Source organism: Vicugna pacos, chromosome 3, assembly GCF_048564905.1.
Source record: "Vicugna pacos chromosome 3, VicPac4, whole genome shotgun sequence".
NCBI classification, from domain to species: domain Eukaryota; kingdom Metazoa; phylum Chordata; class Mammalia; order Artiodactyla; family Camelidae; genus Vicugna; species Vicugna pacos.
In genome coordinates, this window is record NC_132989.1 from 28,624,960 (window position 1) to 28,642,050 (window position 17,091).

The 17,091-nt window shown below is 42.8% G+C and overlaps 2 protein-coding genes across 6 annotated transcripts in view; one reads left to right on the forward strand and one right to left on the reverse strand.

Moving 5' to 3' along the window:
* KIF3A (kinesin family member 3A) overlaps positions 1-17,091 on the forward strand; it is a 149,278-nt gene that overhangs the window by 47,642 nt on the left and 84,545 nt on the right. Inside the window, exon 17 of one of the 5 annotated variants that reach the window (XM_072957398.1) lies at positions 630-809. The exons of 3 other annotated variants lie outside the window; for them this stretch is intronic. In XM_072957398.1, the coding sequence (XP_072813499.1) occupies positions 630-678 (49 nt within the window). In that variant the 3' untranslated portion in view covers positions 679-809. Of the gene's footprint in view, positions 1-629; positions 810-9,897; positions 9,932-17,091 lie in introns of those variants that run through there. One more of the 5 variants, XM_072957402.1, reaches the window with a different exon arrangement.
* Positions 5,912-14,034, reverse strand: IL4 (interleukin 4). The gene is made up of 4 exons (XM_006212826.4): positions 13,835-14,034; positions 13,509-13,556; positions 8,433-8,558; positions 5,912-6,101 (listed from the first exon to the last, which is right to left on the reverse strand). Exons 1-4 carry the CDS (start codon positions 13,967-13,969, stop codon positions 6,009-6,011), a joined length of 402 nt encoding a protein of 133 aa, XP_006212888.1. The 5' UTR covers positions 13,970-14,034; the 3' UTR covers positions 5,912-6,008.

The following is a 17,091-nucleotide window of genomic DNA, read 5'->3' on the forward strand; positions in this document are numbered from 1 at the left end:
GGAGAGATGTTTTTAAAATGCTTCTTCCCATTGATTGAAACTTATTTTCATCAAAAACATTTTTACCCAAGTTTTGTTATCCTTTTCTTTCAGTGTTTGAGAACAAAAACTTAAAGAAGTGTATATGGAAAGTGCATCTCACTAAAAGATAAAAGGAGACGTTTCTTAGTGGTAATGATATGATCTCTTTCAAAAACTTTTAATGAGCTTAAAATAGCTCCAAAACAGTAACATTGCTTGGATTATTGTTAATCATGTGTTCTTTTGACAAACATTTGTTGATCACCAGGCAACATGCTAGGCAGCCTTAAGAAATTGACAGCAGACATTGAGAAGTTTTGATTTGTCATCATGTTTCAAAGGATTTCATGTGCTCTTTGCATAGGAGAGGAGACTCCTCTGGCCATTTCTGGGCTTGCTCTCTTCCTTTTCCCAACTGTTAGCTGATGTAAAACTCTTACGTGTGTGTAGAATATGAAAATAAAATTAGAGACCTGCCATAGTGTAAGCAAGGTGATCAATAGTGCTGCCTTCGCACCTGCTGCCCCTCCTCCCCGGTTGAGTTTTGGACTCTGATGCTCACTTTCATCAAGCAACCTTAGGAAACTTATCACTGTCTGTGTTGTCAGGATGCTGCTGAGGACATTGTCCATCCCACCGTCTTGTGAAGACCCTTGAGAATCTCTCTTAAAACCAAGTACAAAAAGCAGAACAAAACAAAATCCTGAGTACCAGCCTAAAGGACCACAGTTAATCTGTGCCCACAGGAACAGTTAACACAGTTCTGAAGCTGCAGCCTAAACTTAAAGTGAGTTGGAGGAGCCTTCTAAACACATATGTTATAACATCTGAATGTCTCATTCTTAAGCTGTTTGATTTGCAAAGCAAATCAGGTATTCAGTCCTCCTTCGGAAGTTGAACAAATGTGTGGGAAAATGATTACGAAGAGGCTACTTCAAAAAGAACCTGTTTCCTCTCAGCATTTATCTTGGGCTTCCTGTGACCCAGTCTTCAAGTTACTTTTATCACCGTTATCAGAACATCACATTGTCTTACCCAAACACGTTTATGGCTCTGACTAAAGAATATGACAGATCAGACATTCTTCTACACCTGCTCCCTCCCCCATCCCTTTTTAGAGGGCTGGGGAAAGTTTAGTTTTTAATCAAAGGCTTTATTTCTCCAGTTTTACAAAGGAATTTAACTGGGACTTTACAACTGAATTAAGATATTTCTCAGAGTTGATACCAATCTTAGCAAGAGGATATTGCCTAACCCAACCTAAAACTACCAGAGTCATTACAGAAATATTGTGTTGGCCTTTATTTCTACTCCATCATGAGTTATGCCACTCAGCCACCCAGGTGTCTTTTGTATTTACTGTGGACTAATGCTGTGCTGAGTAGAGGGTCCTTGCAAAGCTCACAGCCTCCCTCAGGAGGGAGAGATGGCCATGTAAGTGGTGAATGACCATGCAGCCTGTTGAGGGCTGTAGTGAAGGAGGGTGAATGGTGAGCTGCTAGGCACATCATCCTTCCCTAGCAGCTGACATGGTGCCTAGAACACATCTCACCTGACCAGAAGGTTAGAGAAGGCCTATTCTCTCTTTGAGGTGTCTAAGCGATCCAACACGTGCGGAAAGACATTCCAGGCAGAAGAGGTAACGTGAATCTAGGTGCCACCACGTGCATTGGTGGTATGTTTGAAGTTAGGCCAAAGCGGTTGGGACAGATGAGCCTGAAAAGGAAAGAGGCCAGGATCCTACTGTCAAAAGAGTTTTCTGTAAGCACTGAGAAGTCATGGAAGGATTTTAAGTGGGACCCGCGCACTGTTTGTGTTTTAGAGAAATAACTGCTGGAGAGATCATGAAGGACTAGAGACAAAGGAAGCTGGGAGAGCAGACAATGTGCGTGCGCACCAGTGCCTTGGAGGCTGAAATGGTCATGGGCCGGAGGAGCTAACCTCCCTCTCTTCTCAGCTGGCTCTCTTGCACTTGTGATTGGTACCAAGACTGAGCGAGCGTATGTCTCTTTACTTCTCTTTAGTCGTGTTCTGTAACAGGTGCCCAGGTGTGCAGTTGGCACCCAGAACGTCTAAACATGCTTGTGTTTGATATAACACTGGCTAGGACGAAACAGGAAGGGAAGAGACAGCTTAAAGAGTGAACATTGAACTGGAAGAAGTTGACAGGAAGAATGGATTAGAAGAGAAACGCTGGAGAGCTGAGGAATGTCTGCGCACTGAGGGCAAGCACCAGCCCAGGAAATGCTAGGTGTGACACTAGCTAGATTTTAGTACTCCCCCTGGGGACGGGGCTCCAGTGGAGCTGAGGGCTTGAACCAGGAAGTCAGCTCCCAGACTAGAGAAAGTGCTTACCTTGCCCACAGCTTAAGGTGGTAGGAACTGTGAAGCTAACCTTGTCTGCTGATAGGCCAGGCCGCGCCTTGCTCTGGGAGAAAGCTGAGACCTGCACTCTCCTCTGAAATCCCTCTTTCTCAGATGATTTGGGTAGGGAAAAAATAGGACAGTGCACTGGCATGGACAGGCTAATAGCAAAGAGAGAACCCCTGGTGCATGATTATCAGAGAACAGCATTTCTCACTGGCCCAAGAATGTTTTAATAAGGGACATTTGGCTGTAAATTTGAGCAAATTGTTTTTCTTTCATTTATGCAATAAGTATCACCTACCAGTGCCTACCAGGGATGTAATATGTTAGTAGGTAAAAGGTGGAGGTAGCTGACAGCAGGGAGGGAGGGAATCAACCTTTGCTGTCAACTTCACATAGTCTGTGCACAGATAAGAGGCACATCCCCTGAAGCAGGTGTGGGCTGTAGCTAAATTTCCTCAGTGAATGTGCTTATGTGACAAGCATCTCAACTTTCACTTAATCCTAATGTTTCTTCACTCATCTTTTAATGTATGTCCTCCTCAGTTCATGTTCTCTCACCCTGTCTTTGGCTGTTTCCGTCCATGACAGACAGACCTGCCTGGAGCTTGTGCCTATCCCTTCTATGGCCTGTTCTGAATTTTTCTTCCAGCTGCCCTTTCTTTTACCATCCTGGCCTCATACACAAATTACAACCCACAACTCATATCCTGTGGCAGACTACAGCTCACATTAGCCATTGAATGCAAATGAGTCTCAATCAAAGAAGAAAGGAAATTTCAGTGTGGCCTTAGAAGGCTCCATGACTGTCTTAGTTACTTGTTGCCCTTGGCATGCTGGTATTTTATGTGGGCAGGGTGAAACTGGCTGTGGTCAGGGTGTGACTTTTAAGCTTTTGATTTTTTCCCTTATTTTGAAAGGGTTAAAAAGATATTACATGGTTTGGTATAATTTTAGTACACGTATTAATTTTCGCTCATTCATTGTTACTGGGTCCATATTCTTGCAGAGAATGTATCTTTAAAAGGTAACTTTTAGTGACTTGACACTTTTTTTCCCCTGTAATTTTTTTAAATAACAGCTTTATTGATTATAACTCACATACTGTAAAATTCATCCTTCTAAATGTGTAATTCAGTGGTTTTTAGTATTTTCACAGAGTTGTGCATCCATTATCACTATTTAATATCAGAACAATTTCATTATGCCTGAAAGAAACCCTATGTCCATCAGCAGTTACTCCCTCTTCCTCCATTTCCCCCAGCCCCTAGTAACCAATGTTCTGCTTCTTACCTCTGTGGATTTGCTTCTAATAGGCATTTCATATAAATGGAATCATACCATATGTGGTCTTCTGTGTCTGGCTTCTTTGTCTTAGCATAATGTTTCCAAGGTTCATCCATACTGTAGCATATATCAGCACTTCATTTATTTTCATTACCAAATAATATTTCATTGTTTATTTGTTTATCCATTCACCATTTGATTGACATTTGGTTCGTTTCTACTTTTTTTTTTTTTACTATTAATGATTAATGCTGCTGTGAACATTTGTGTATAAGTTTTTGTGTAGACTCATGTTTTCAGTTCTCTTGGGTGGATACCCAGGATTGGAACTACTGGATTATACAATAACTATGTTTGTTGCTGGTAGATGTAACTGGTTTCCAGGTTCTTGTCCCATCCCTGAAGGAATTCAGAGACAATATGCAGTGGTTAAAAAAGTAAAGTGAGGATTTATTAAGGAGTGGATAGTATACTCTGAAGGGGAGAGTGGGCAGGCTCAGGTGTGCTAGCTGCCAAGTTTCTTTGGCAGGTTTGTTACATAGGGTGTAAAAATGAAGGGGTGGAATATTCATTAGGGAGGGAAGGGTCTGGGGTCATATTCCCTGATTTTCATCCTAACTCCACCTTCCCAAAGGAAGGAGGGATTTTTGTCCTTATTTAGTCTGGATTGGAAGTGTCATGGCGTCAGTGCATGATGGGTACTTTTAATCTGCAAGGCTAATTTTATTGAAATAAGGGCATAATGAGCAAAAGGTACTGGACACTGGAGATTCTTGCCTTTTCTCACCTTTCTTTGTTGGCCTCCAGGCCGCTCGTCACCCCAAAAGGTGTGACCACTTATCAGCCCAGAGGTTCCTGCTTTTCTTTCTCTGCCCAGGGACCCCTGGTGCTTACATGATGTGTGGTTTTCTGCATTTGACCTGTGTCTCCTTTCTGCCCAATTCCTGCCATTTGGCCTGCTCATATCTAGCTATGTGCCTGCTCTACCATGTTTAACCTTTTGAGGAATTGCCACACTTTTTTCCAAAATGACTGCACCATTTTCCAATCATACCAGCAATGTGTAAGAGATGCAGTTTTTCCACATCTTCATCAACATTTGTTATTGTCTGTCTTTTTAATTTTAGTGCTTTAACTTCTAAAAACATTTTATCATTTATGCACATGGTCTCACACACACAGGCTTAAAATGGAAAGCCAAAGGTTTCCTGCCCTACTTTCACTGATCCTTATTCCAAATCCCATTCCTAACAACGCACCTTCTCTTTTTTGTTTTTAGTTTTTCTAGTAGTGACCATTGTAATTCCAAATATTTCTTGATTCACCAACTATTGGTTTTTTTTTTTTTGCTTTTTATTATGAAAACTTTCAAACATGTATGAAAGCAGAGTAGTACAATCAACCCCCATGTATCCATCTCTAGCTACATCTTATGACCACCTTGGCAGCTGTTTTTTGATTTATCAACTTGAGATATTTTGTGTTAATTTCCCCATTGCAATGTGAGAGTTTACCCCATTTATACTATCCCTTCCAAATTCTTTATAGCAAATTATTTTTAGATCTTCTATTACCTTTGTGATTTTGAATGAATACTTACATCTCCTGTTCTTGTTCCATCAGCGTCCAACAGTATTGCTTAACTGATCCCTCCCCAAGTGAGCTGGGGGTATTAGTGCCCTACCTCTCTTTCCTTGTGCTTTCTCCTCTCAGTCATTTTCAACTATGCCCCTTATGTTGTCAGGTTGGTAGCACTGACAGTCTGTTCTGTAACCACAACTAAATCCTCCATGCTTTGTCTTCTGGTTGATTCTAAGATTTAAGAATTGAAAGAATTTACATTATTAGGACTTCAAATGTTTTTCACTGCAGAGCCATACAGTCTGCTAGAATTATCTTTCCTCTGTAGATTCAACATAACCACCTTCGTGCCAGTGGGAGAAGACTGTTTTCAGCATCCAGTTGACACTTTTTCAATTCAGAATTACTTGGTAGTCAGTAGGGCTTATGGACCCATTCTCCAAGCTCTCTTAATTATCACTTACGTCTTGTGTGGCCTTGTATTCTTTAATCATTTTGTGCATTATGTCCTCAGTGAGAGAAGAAACTCCTTGAAAGGGAAATGATCTTTCATTTTTCACTACCACACCAATTTGAGTCTCCCAGTAAATTAAACTGGTTTCCCCAAAAGTTGTCAAGTAAATATAGCCAGTGCTATTAAAGTGACATCATGCCATCAGATTCTACATATACTTTATTTTATTATGAATTATAAATACATAAATATTTTTAAAATAAGGCTATTAAAAACTCATAAATTAAAATATTCAGCTTCAACATTTTGAGTATTTCTCCTTCATAATCTTCTTTAGCCTTTCCAAGAAGTCTCTCAATGTGCTCTTCTTGGAGTCATTCACAGAACAGGTCTAAAAAAGAAACATTTTGTTAGTTTGCATTGCTAAGTACTGGATCTTGCTGTCATGCCTGGCTACCTGGCACTTGGCCCTGAACACTGATGAAACCAGTACATCCAAGTCTAGCTTGGTTGGGAGTCTGACTCTGCCACTCAGCCAGCAGGATTTGCCTATTTTTGGTGCATATACCTACACTCCTAGAAAGGGTCACTGTGCCATCACTGTCTGCCTTCTGGGTACTGCCATCCCTGGAGAAGTGTGTCACAGCTAGGTTCTGCTCAGGGGCATAACATGAAGGTAGAGTCTCAGACTTGCCCATTGTCGTCCTGGGCCTTCTGTGTGGCCACCTGGACTGCTGAGAGAGATTCAGCATGTGTGCCCTCCTGCCCATTAAACAGCAGCGTCACAGCCTGGCAGCACTTCAGGTGGAAAGGATTCCTGGTACCAGCCACGAGGCCACTGCTTCATTTTGAATCTCAGCCCTACCAGTTATTAATTGCATTGCTTAGAACAAACTACTTCATTTATAAAAGCTTCAGTTTCCTTATTTGTAAAATGGGAACAGTAGTGCCTACTTCTTAGGGTAATAAGAGGATTGAAAGAGAGGATGAGTGTAGATTCCGCTCCCTGTTCTATTAGCTTATCTTATAAATAAAGCAGCAGGCTCTAGAAGGGGGGATGAATGTCCTCAATTCCTCTACTTGGCGTTAGATAATGTCTACTCTTTGCTCTCTCTCTTCTCTCCATCGTCAACTCTCCCCTCTTACTGGAGGATTCCCACCGGTATTTTGACATGCTCAGTATGTACCCCATCAAAAAGAACTTCCCTCACTCCACACCTGCCCTTCCAGCTGTTGTTCTGTTCCTCTGCAACCTTATGGACGAGCACCTCAGAGGAGTTGTCCACACTCAGTGTCCTTTCTTTTTACTCCTCCCTACCCCCATTTTCTATGGAACCCACTCCAATCAGGCTTTCATTCCTGAATCTCCATTTATATCAGCATCACCAGTGGCCTCTGTCATGCCAAATCCAGTGGGCATTCTCCAGTGTTCATCTTATTTGATCTTTTAATACATTTGACACAATTGATCACTTCCTCCTCCTCAAGAGTTTCTTCACTTGCCTTCTGGGGTACCACACTTTAATTTCCTGCTATTGCACTGACTACTTCTCTTTTGCATAACCCTCCTCTGGTAACCTCTGTATGTTAGAGTGCCTCTGGGCTCAGTCCTTGGATCGCTCCCTTTCTCTGTGTCATTCAGGTCTGTGACTTTAAACAACATCTTTCTGATAACCCTTCACTTTATATCACAAGTTCTGAGCTCTCCTTTCAGCTTCAGACTTTTTCAAAATTCTTATCAACATCTTCATTGGCTACTCAGCAGGTACCTCAAACTTAACTGTGTATAAACTTGAACCTCGTGATCTTAACCTCCCAGCCCTGCTTACCCTCCTCATTTTCCATATCTGTAAACAGCACCAACTATCCCCCAAAGGGCTCAGGCTAGGAACCAAGAGGTCACCTTTTACTGTTTCCCTCACCCCTCGCAGTAGATCTGTCAGTAAGTTCTCTGGCTCTATTTTCAGTTGTATCCCAAATCTGACAGCATCTACTGCTCCACTCTGTCAAAACCACTGTCATCTGAAGCCTGCAATGCTGTGGCCATCTTGCTTCTATGCTTACCCCTGTTCAGTCTCTTTATTGCACAGTAGCCAGTGATCATTTAAAATCACCTAAATCAGATCATAGTCTCTGCCCTGCTCAAAACTGTCTGGGAGTTTCCCACTGTACCTGGGACAGAATCGCAAGTTCATGTGAGATCTCCTACTGAAATCCCCCTCGCTCACTGTTATCCAGCCATACTGGCCTTCCTCACTGATCTTTGAACATATGAAGCTTATTTCTACCTTAGGGTCTTTGCATAGCTGTTCCCTCTGCCTGGAATGTTCTTTCCAAGTTAGTCACATGGCGGGCTCTTTCACTTAATTCAGAATCTCTACAGATGATTTTACTAATTACTAAATCGGCCCTCTCCCTCATGACCCCTATGTTCTTTATTCCTAATTTTTTTTATTCCTATAATTTTGTCATAGCACTTATCAATACTGGACATCATATGACATGCTTGTTTGCTTTTATGACTCCCCCATTGAACATTCTGTGAGAGCAAGAACAGTATCCCCGGTGCCTAGAGCAGTACCTGTAAGCAACACTCACAGAGCCCCAGCAAATACCTGTCGAATGGATGAATGGGTTAATTGCCCAAGAGTCCTACTGTTCATAAGGAGGAGTATTTAGTATAAGGCTGCTGTCCAACAGGAGCCCAGTGAGTGCAGCTTACCGTGTTTGCCAGGCCGCTGAGGTTCCTGTCAAGTCCGCTCAGGTGTTTGCTCAAGCAGTTGTGGTGTCTGTAGATGTGCCGAAGAGCAGTTGCCGCCTTGCAGAAGGTTTCCTTCTCAGTCGTGTTCTAGAAAGAGAAACACCACAGATAGTTACGTGTTGGCTCGATTCGGGACGTGGGAGAGAGAGATGTTTCCTTCTGATCTGTTCTTTCCAGAAGGATGAATGGAGAAGGTGAATTTGCTTAACTGTGGATCTGGTGTTCCAGAGACTGGTGGCTGCTCATTGCAGCAAGCAGCCTCTCCCAGTTACCTACAAATGCAGCAGCATTTTCCTAAAACCTCTCAATTTCCTTTCCCTTGGAGGGTTTTGCTGAAAGGGTGCCTGAATCGAGTTACTCAGCCAAGTAACTGAGAGAGTGGGCCACCTATCTTTAGCCCATGTCTGTTCCTTTACCGCATGCAGGCTATTCTTTCTGTGGAAAGGGTTGTATGTCTGTGAGCTTGTGGTCAGAGTCTGTTCTCTCTTATTCCTGTAAGGTCTTAGAATCTAGGTTTCCCTGGAAATCCCACATGCTTCTGAAATAAACGAGTGCCCATCCTTTGGCCAGGACAGCACTACTTTGGCCAGCACTCTCTCCATTTAGCCCTCCCCCTGGGAAGTAACAGTGTGAGGAGATAAGGGGTTTCCCCACAGCTAGAGGTGAATGCCAGGATCGGGGCTGGGTACCCCTGGGAGTTTGGCCTGGGGAGATCAGGGGCAGCTTCTGAGTGAGGGTGCTGGGCCTTGAACAGAGCTCCTCCAGTGTGCAGTGTCAGAACCTCCTTGGAATGCTGGCCTTTCTAATGTGGGTCTGGCCACATGGCTCTCCCTGCGGACGTTTGAGCCTTAGAAGAGGGAAGGTGTAAGGGGGAAACAGCTCTTGTTGAGAACCTGGGAGGAGGAGTATGTCTCAGTCTGATCAGGCCTAGGGTGTCCTCTCACTCTCCCCTGAAGAACAAAAGCATGGAGCCTGGAGGGTGGTCTTAGCTTGAGCCCAATCCAGATCAGATAAAACTATCTTCAGCCTTTGCCAGGACAGGTTCTTGTCCCTTGCTGCTCAGAGTGTGGTCTTTGAAGCTGCAGCCAGGGCATCACCTGGGAACTTGTTAGAAATGCAGACTCTCAGGCCTCCCCCTGGACCCACTGAATCACAGTATACTACTGGATCTCCAGGGCATTTGCACTGTCCAGGCAGATTTTTAGGTTCTTACATGTATTTTCTGATTGTCAAACTTTTACTGTAAGAGTAATATGTATTTAACAGAAAAGATTTCACTCATTATCCCACCAGCCAGAGATAACTACTGTTAAGATTGTTGATAACTGTCTTCCAGATTTTTTTAGTATTTCTTTTTTTTTTTTGGCAATAGGGACCAACTATTGATACTGTTTTATTTTCTTTCTTCTTTCTTTTTTTTTTTTAGTGAAGTTGCTGAGGATTAAACCTAGGATCTCATACCTACTAAGCACACATTCTGCCACTGAGCTGTTACCCTCCCCTGATTGATACTGTTTTGTAACCTTTTTACACTTAACATATAGTTCTAGCAATTTCTTAAGTCATTCAGTAGTATTTAAGAAGATGAGATTGAGAGCTGCATAGGAACCCAGGGCCTGTATGCACCATAATTGATCAATCCCCTATCATTGCAGTTTTCTGCTTCTGTAAATAAAGTGGCAATGAGTCGTCTGTGTAAATTTTTGTTTTCATCTCTTATTTCTTTAGGCTAAATTCTAGAAGTGCAGTTCATATTTTAGGGTTTTTCCAGGAGGATCTAGACCCAGACTGAGGCACCAGAATCCCAAATTATAGAAGCTTCCCCTGTTCTCCATGGAGCTTGGTGGCCCATGGGCAGGGCCTTAGGAAGAACATGCACTTAATGAACTGGCCAAGAGCCCTCTGGACCCTGATTCTAGTTGGAAATTTAAGAGAGGTACCAATATCTTTGGGCTCTGGGGATCAAGAAACCTCCCATAAATCACCATACCTCTGGGGGCAAGCAGAGGTGGTGAGGCCAAGGAGAACACAGACACTAGGTGTGTGCAGATGTAGGCAGAGAGAAATGAGGGCCAAAAGGAGACAAGACCCTTTGCTTATTTTTCCATCAAAATCTAATGAGCCTATTCTAAAACTTTGGCTAGGATCTTAGAAATTATACTGCCTTAGTTTTGAGTGTATGGCCATATAATATAGGAAAACACACTAAATATATTTTTCAAAGCCCTTCTAAAGGTAATTAGGATAAAATAGGAATTGAAAAGAGATTGAATTGAATAGAAAACTTGAAAAGAACTAATTCCAAAGGCTGGTTTAGCTTCAGGTCTTAAAGCTTTAGCTCCATTGGCATGGCAGCAACAGGATGACACTCCGTACCCACCGCTTTCACCTGTTTGTTGAACTTTTGGTGCCTGAGTACATCTCGTGTGGCTCAAGGACACTTTGAGGACAGGTGGACCCTGCAGTTCAGCATTACTCAGGGAAGAGACTCCAAAGGGAGCCTGGGCTCTTGACACAAAGAAGCCCATCCCCCATGGGAATACAGCAGGTGGTGGAATGCCATCCAGGAGACATCTGTGGCCAGGACTCTGTTAGAGTTCTAATTTGGGACATACAAACCCAGTCCTATTTGTGTTATATTCATTATCTTCACTTTGGCCCAAATTTAGTCAGCCAGTGTTATAGATGAAAAAATCCTTTACTTTCACTTTCAAAAGAAGATGTAAAGGTTGACGTAGAGCTCCCTGAAAAATTGTGTACTTCAGCTCCCTTTGGTTGAGTAGGAAATACCTCCAACTAATGGTCCACTCAGGAAGTCCTTCATAGACTGGCCACCTTGCTTGCCTTCCACCTTGCTCTTCCTCAGGCCACCTTAACTTCACTGACACCAGGAAGGCACTGTCCATGAAGCCCAAGATTTAGATCAGCACATTCTTCCAGCAGCTGCCAAGAGCAGGATGTGGCCCAACTTGGACGTAATGGAACACTTGATCTCCAAAAGAACTAAAATCAATACCTTGGATTTTGGAAAGATGTTCTTCTTTGAGAACACAAAGAAGTAACTTTTCCTCCCACATGTCACCTTTGTGGGTTTTGAAAATAACTACCTTTCTTTGTTCTGAAATATCATAATAAGTAAGTAAGCAGGACTGAGTCTTTGAGGAAAAGAGAATGGGAAAAATGAGATTGTTAATCCAGGAGGAGTAGAAGCAGTTCGGGAGAAGGCATGAGGTAGGTAAGAGTGAAGGAAGGCCATATATTATATAGCCATACACTCAAAACTAAGGCAGCAGGGACTGGTTGTAGGAGCTGGCTCTCCATGTGGTGAGGGAGTCTGTGAGAACTGAGTGAAGAGGAGGGCCAAGAACGGAAGGAAAGCAGCATGGCAAGGCCTGCAGCTCTGGGGGTGTGAGGGGTGGCTGGGTCTTCTAGAGATAGGCTAGAGCAGGGTCGCCCTGGGCTTGGAGTCATGGGGGGTTTCATCATTTCCAACCATTGGCCCTCTTTCTTAGAATTATTGCTTCTCTACAACCAGTTTTTGCCTTTAGTCAAGAGTTACATCATACAATAACACTTTCCACTAACTCAAGAGTTGGATTCCAACAAACTTTCAAAATCATTTTCATATCTTCAGATGTAGAAACTGAGGCACAAAGAGGGGTGGAGACTTGCTAAGGGCTACATAGTTAAAGGCAGAACTGGGGCTAAAGCCACAGACTCTCGCTTCCAGACCCTTGGCACTTCTTTTGGGGCCCTGCGCTTGGCTTTGGTAGAGCCCTCTCGGCAGTGCAGTCGCCCTCTGGAGAACCCAGAGTACAGCTCAGTGGACTCTTGGCTGTTTTATGTATCTATATAAAATATTAACATAGTCTCCTAGTCCTTCCAATCTACTGAGGGACAGAGTCTGATACAGGATCAGTTTCTGAAGGATGGAGTTATATAATATATATTACATAATGTTGTATATTATACCTTTATATTATATACATGATATCATATAATTACATTACAGTATTATGTATTATTGTATATCCAGCTCCTGGAATAATCTTTAATGAAATGAGATCATCCAGACAGAGGCCTGAAGAACAGTTTTCCTTCCCAGTAGGGTAGGCCTGGTCTGTGGCCTGGGTGCTGGCGTGAGGCCCTGACCTACCCACAGGGCTTCACTCCTGGCCAAGTAACCCTCCAGTACACGTGGAAAGCAGGTGGTTAGGAGACCACTGGTAGATTGAAGCTCTGGGTTTTTCATTCTCAGTCTTGTGTTTCCATGAAAACAGGAACTGATGTGCACAAAGCTATTGATATGGCTGTAGTCATGTGTTTGTCAGAGAAAATGCACTATCAGCTGTCAAATCTATCTCCTCCCACTGCACATCAGGGGGTGGGGGTGAGGAGGAAAGGCGAGACGCCCCAGCAGGAGCAGCCAGAGGCAGGGATATGTTGAACCCTATCTGGTAGACAGTTCTGGACAGGCCGGAGGGGAGTTGGCAGGACAGAAGCAGCTTAGGGCCTCTGGACAGCCATGCCCAGAGGTGGTGGACCGTTAGGTGACCAGGCTGCGGAAGAGGAGGGGCTCTGGCGATAACTTTTCTGTTGCCGTAGGAAGTCTCTTAGACAAAATGAAAGCTCTCTCAACCTGTAATCTCAATATCTGTTTTTGTGAGAGTATTTGGTTTTTCAGAAATGTATGGGCTAGAAAAATTCTCTCCTTTAACAAGTATTTCTTGAGTGCCTCCTATATTCTAGGCCAGGCCTGGGTAAAATCCTAAAGAGCTTTTCCTTGACTGTGGTCTGAATTATGACTACAAAACCCAAGCTTTCTATTATACATCTTCTAAATCAAGTGAAACCAGACACACCAAAACATATTTGAGAATAAAGATCAGAATTCTTGTTCTTTGAAAACATTTCACATTTTACAGTTAATTTGGGCCTGCTCGCTCTCTGTTTAAAAAGTTTCTTTTTCAAATACTTGTGAATAGCTCTCCTCACCAAATCACCCATCTGCCAAAGCAGACCCGGGACAGCTCTTACCTTTGGGGCAGCAAAGACGTCTGCTACAGTCAGCTCCATGCACGAATTCTTGGCCCAGGCAGGAACGAGAGAGCAAGAGACAGAGTTACCTCCAACTGCACAGAGTAATCCTTGCTGAGCACTTCTCACCCACTAAACTGAGAAAACTTCCTATAGTTCCTCAGGGAAAAAAAAAAATGCCAGGAGAAAAGTCTCCACTCTGCTCCCGGTCCTGTCACCAGTCACCAACTCCCAGCTCCCTGGACGCTGTTGTGTTCTCACAGTCTGAGAAGTACGCACAGCATCACCAGAACATCTGGAGAGATGGTGCCAGATAGCTTACTCACCTTTCTCGCAGTGAGGGTGTTCAGCGTTTTGATGATCTCTTGCAAGGTGATATCACACTTGTGTCCGTGGGCAAAGTTGCTGGTACAAACCAGTAAGCAGACCAGGGTTGGGATCAGTTGGGAAGTGAGACCCATTAATAGATTTCTATTTGCCCTGACAATGTGAGGCAATTAGTTTACCAGGAGAAGCTAACAATGCAATTCTGACAAAGATATCTCTATATATAGATATAAAATTGCTGAAACTGAGGGAAAATCAGTTTACATTGGAAATTTTCGTTACACCAAGTTGTCAGTCATTTGGGGCCAATCAGCTTGTCTCTTCCAGGAGAAAAAATGCCTCACAGAAACAGGTAAAATGTTCCTGTGAAATCAGACCAGTAGGAAAATGAAACCTTTTTTTAAAATTAACTACAAAGTATCAGCATAGGAAATTACACCATTTGCTCTTTAGGTTAATCTTATCAGCTGGGGGTTGCTGCTGGCTTTTTGCTTTGCATAAAAGGAGGAGGCCACAGGTGTCCGAATTTGTTTTAGTGCAACCCTCCTGGGGAAAGATAGAGTAATATCAAGAAAGTTTGACTTGATTAGTCTTTCAGCCTGGCTTCTTCCAAGTATGGGTGGCATCTGGGAAACTCTCCTTTTGTGGAAAAGCTGATCTGGGGTTCTTTCTCTGGGTAGAAGGCACGTAACGGGCGCAGATTCTCTCCTGTCCCAGCACTCAGGCATTCTGTTCTTCCAGATTCGGGATTTTGGCCAAGGACAAGTAACATCAGGGCTCAGTTTGGGTCACATCAGTTCACACAATTAGGGGGCTTTAGGCAAGACATGTTGATCCCTAGGTTTCAAGGATGACCACTTTCAAAACAGAATTTAAATACATGCTCAGCTGATTAGGAAAAAGTGCCATAGTCTGAAATCAGTTGCCCTGGTCAATGTGCCACCACTTGCCCAGGTTCCTCAGTCTAATTCCCGTGGACCTGGTGAGGCCCTGAGCATCCCCACCATTCACTCAGATGCAGAAGGATTCCTACGTCCCAGATGCCACTGCTTTTTCCTCCTTGAGCCTTTCCTTCTCTTTCACTTCCCTTCTCTTGGTTTCTGACCTTCCTCTCCCTACTGATTTCCCCTGGAAGATCACACAGAAAAGATACTGCTACGGTCCTTCCTGTGCTTTGGATTTTGTTATAGTGCCTTGCACTCTGTGAAGGAAAGGATCTGGATAATTCTATCAGGAAGGTCCTGGAACCCTATTTAGGATCCTTCCCTTGGGGCTGTGCAGGCAGTTTGCCAAACTCGGTGCCTTGGCTTCTGACACCAACTGTTCTGTTGAGCTAGACTTCATAGGTTAAGGACATAGTCTCCATTAGACTGCCTACACTTCACACACTAGCTGCAAATTCAGGAGTCCCCAGTCCACCCTCACTTCTGGCCAGCTGGCTCCAAGTTTGAGTTCCCACTGTCCTCTCAGGTTCAATAATTTGCTAGAATGACTCACAGAACTCAGGAAAACACTATACATAAGGTTATAGTTTAATTATAGCAAAAGGATACCAGTCAGACCCAAAAGAAGAGACACGGAAGGTAAAGTCTAGGACGGTCTCAGATATGAAGCTTCCTGTCTTCTCCCCATGGAGGCAGAACGTGTCACTTCCCCAGTACCTTGATGTGTGACTCCACTCAATGTATGCCAACCAGGGCAGCTCATCTTAGCTTCAATGTCCAGTTTTACTGGGGTGTCATTCAGTAGGCGTGGCTGATCGAATCAGTGGCTATTTGGTTGACCCCATCTTTCAGCCCCTTCCCTAGCTCTTATCACAATAGCTTAATGGTGTGACCAGTCTCCACTTTGAGTGGCCCCATTAGCATAAACTCTCAGGGCTTGCCAGGAGTAGCAAAGACACTCTTATCACTTGGAAAATCCCGAGGATTTAGGGGCTACCTCCCAGGAACTTGACAGAGACCAGTCACATTCCTTATTCAAGGGGTTTAGAGGTTACTTCCCAAGAGCCAGAACAAAGGTCAGACTTCTCTGGGTGGGTTCATTTTTTTTAAATAGGTATTTATCTTTTTTCCAGTTTTATTGAGATATGATTGACATACAGCACTGTATAAGTTTAAAGTGTACAGCATAGTGATTTAACATATAGTGAAATGATTACGATAAGTTTAGTTAACATCCATCATCTAATATAGGTACAACAACAAAAAAATTTTTTTTTCCTTGTGATGAGGATTTTAGGATTTACTCTCTTAACAACTTTCTTTTTTTAAAATGTCTCCTTTATTCACAATGTATTTCTTTTCTTTTTTTTAAATTGAAGTATAGTCAGTTTACAATGTGTCGATTTCTGGTGTACAGCACAGTACTTCAGTCATATAGGAACATACATATATTCATTTTCATATTCTTTTTCACCATAGGTTACTATAAGGTATTGAACATAGTTTCCTGTGCTATACTTTATAAACTTATTATTTATCTGTTTTATGTATATTAGTTAGTATCTACAAATCTCAAACTCCCCATTTATTTCTCCCCACCCCCCAGCAACCACAAGTCTGTATTCTATGTCTGTGAGTCTGTTTCTAAGTCTAAATAAGTAAGTTTGTCTTTTTTTTTTTTTTGGATTCCACATATAAGTGATATCATATGGTATTTTTCTTTCTCTTTCTGGCTTACTTCACTTAGAATGACATTCTCCAGGTCCATCTATGTTGCTGCAAATGACATTATTTTACTATTATTTATGACTGAGTAGTATTCTACTGTATAAATATACCACAGCTTCTTTATCCAGTCATCTGTCAATGGACATTTAGGTTGTTTCCATGTCTTGGCTATTGTAAATAGTGTTGCTATGAACATTGGGGTGCATGTATCATTTTGAATTAAGGTTCCCTCTGGATATATGCCCAGGAATGGGATTGCTGGATTATATGGTAAGTCTATTTTTAGTCTTTTGAGGAATCTCCATACTGTTTTCCATAATGGCTGCACTAAACTACATTCCCACCGAGAGTATAGGAGGGTTCACTTTTCTCCACATCCTCTCCAGCATTTACCATTTGTGGACTTTTGAATGATGGCCATTCTGACTGGTGTGAGGTAATACCTCATCGTAGTTTTGATTTGCATTTCTCTGATAACTAGTGATACTGAGCATTTTTTCCACGTACCTATTGGCCATTTGTATGTCTTCATTAGAGAATTGCTTGTTTAGGTCTTCTGCCCATTTTTGGATTTGGTTGGTTGT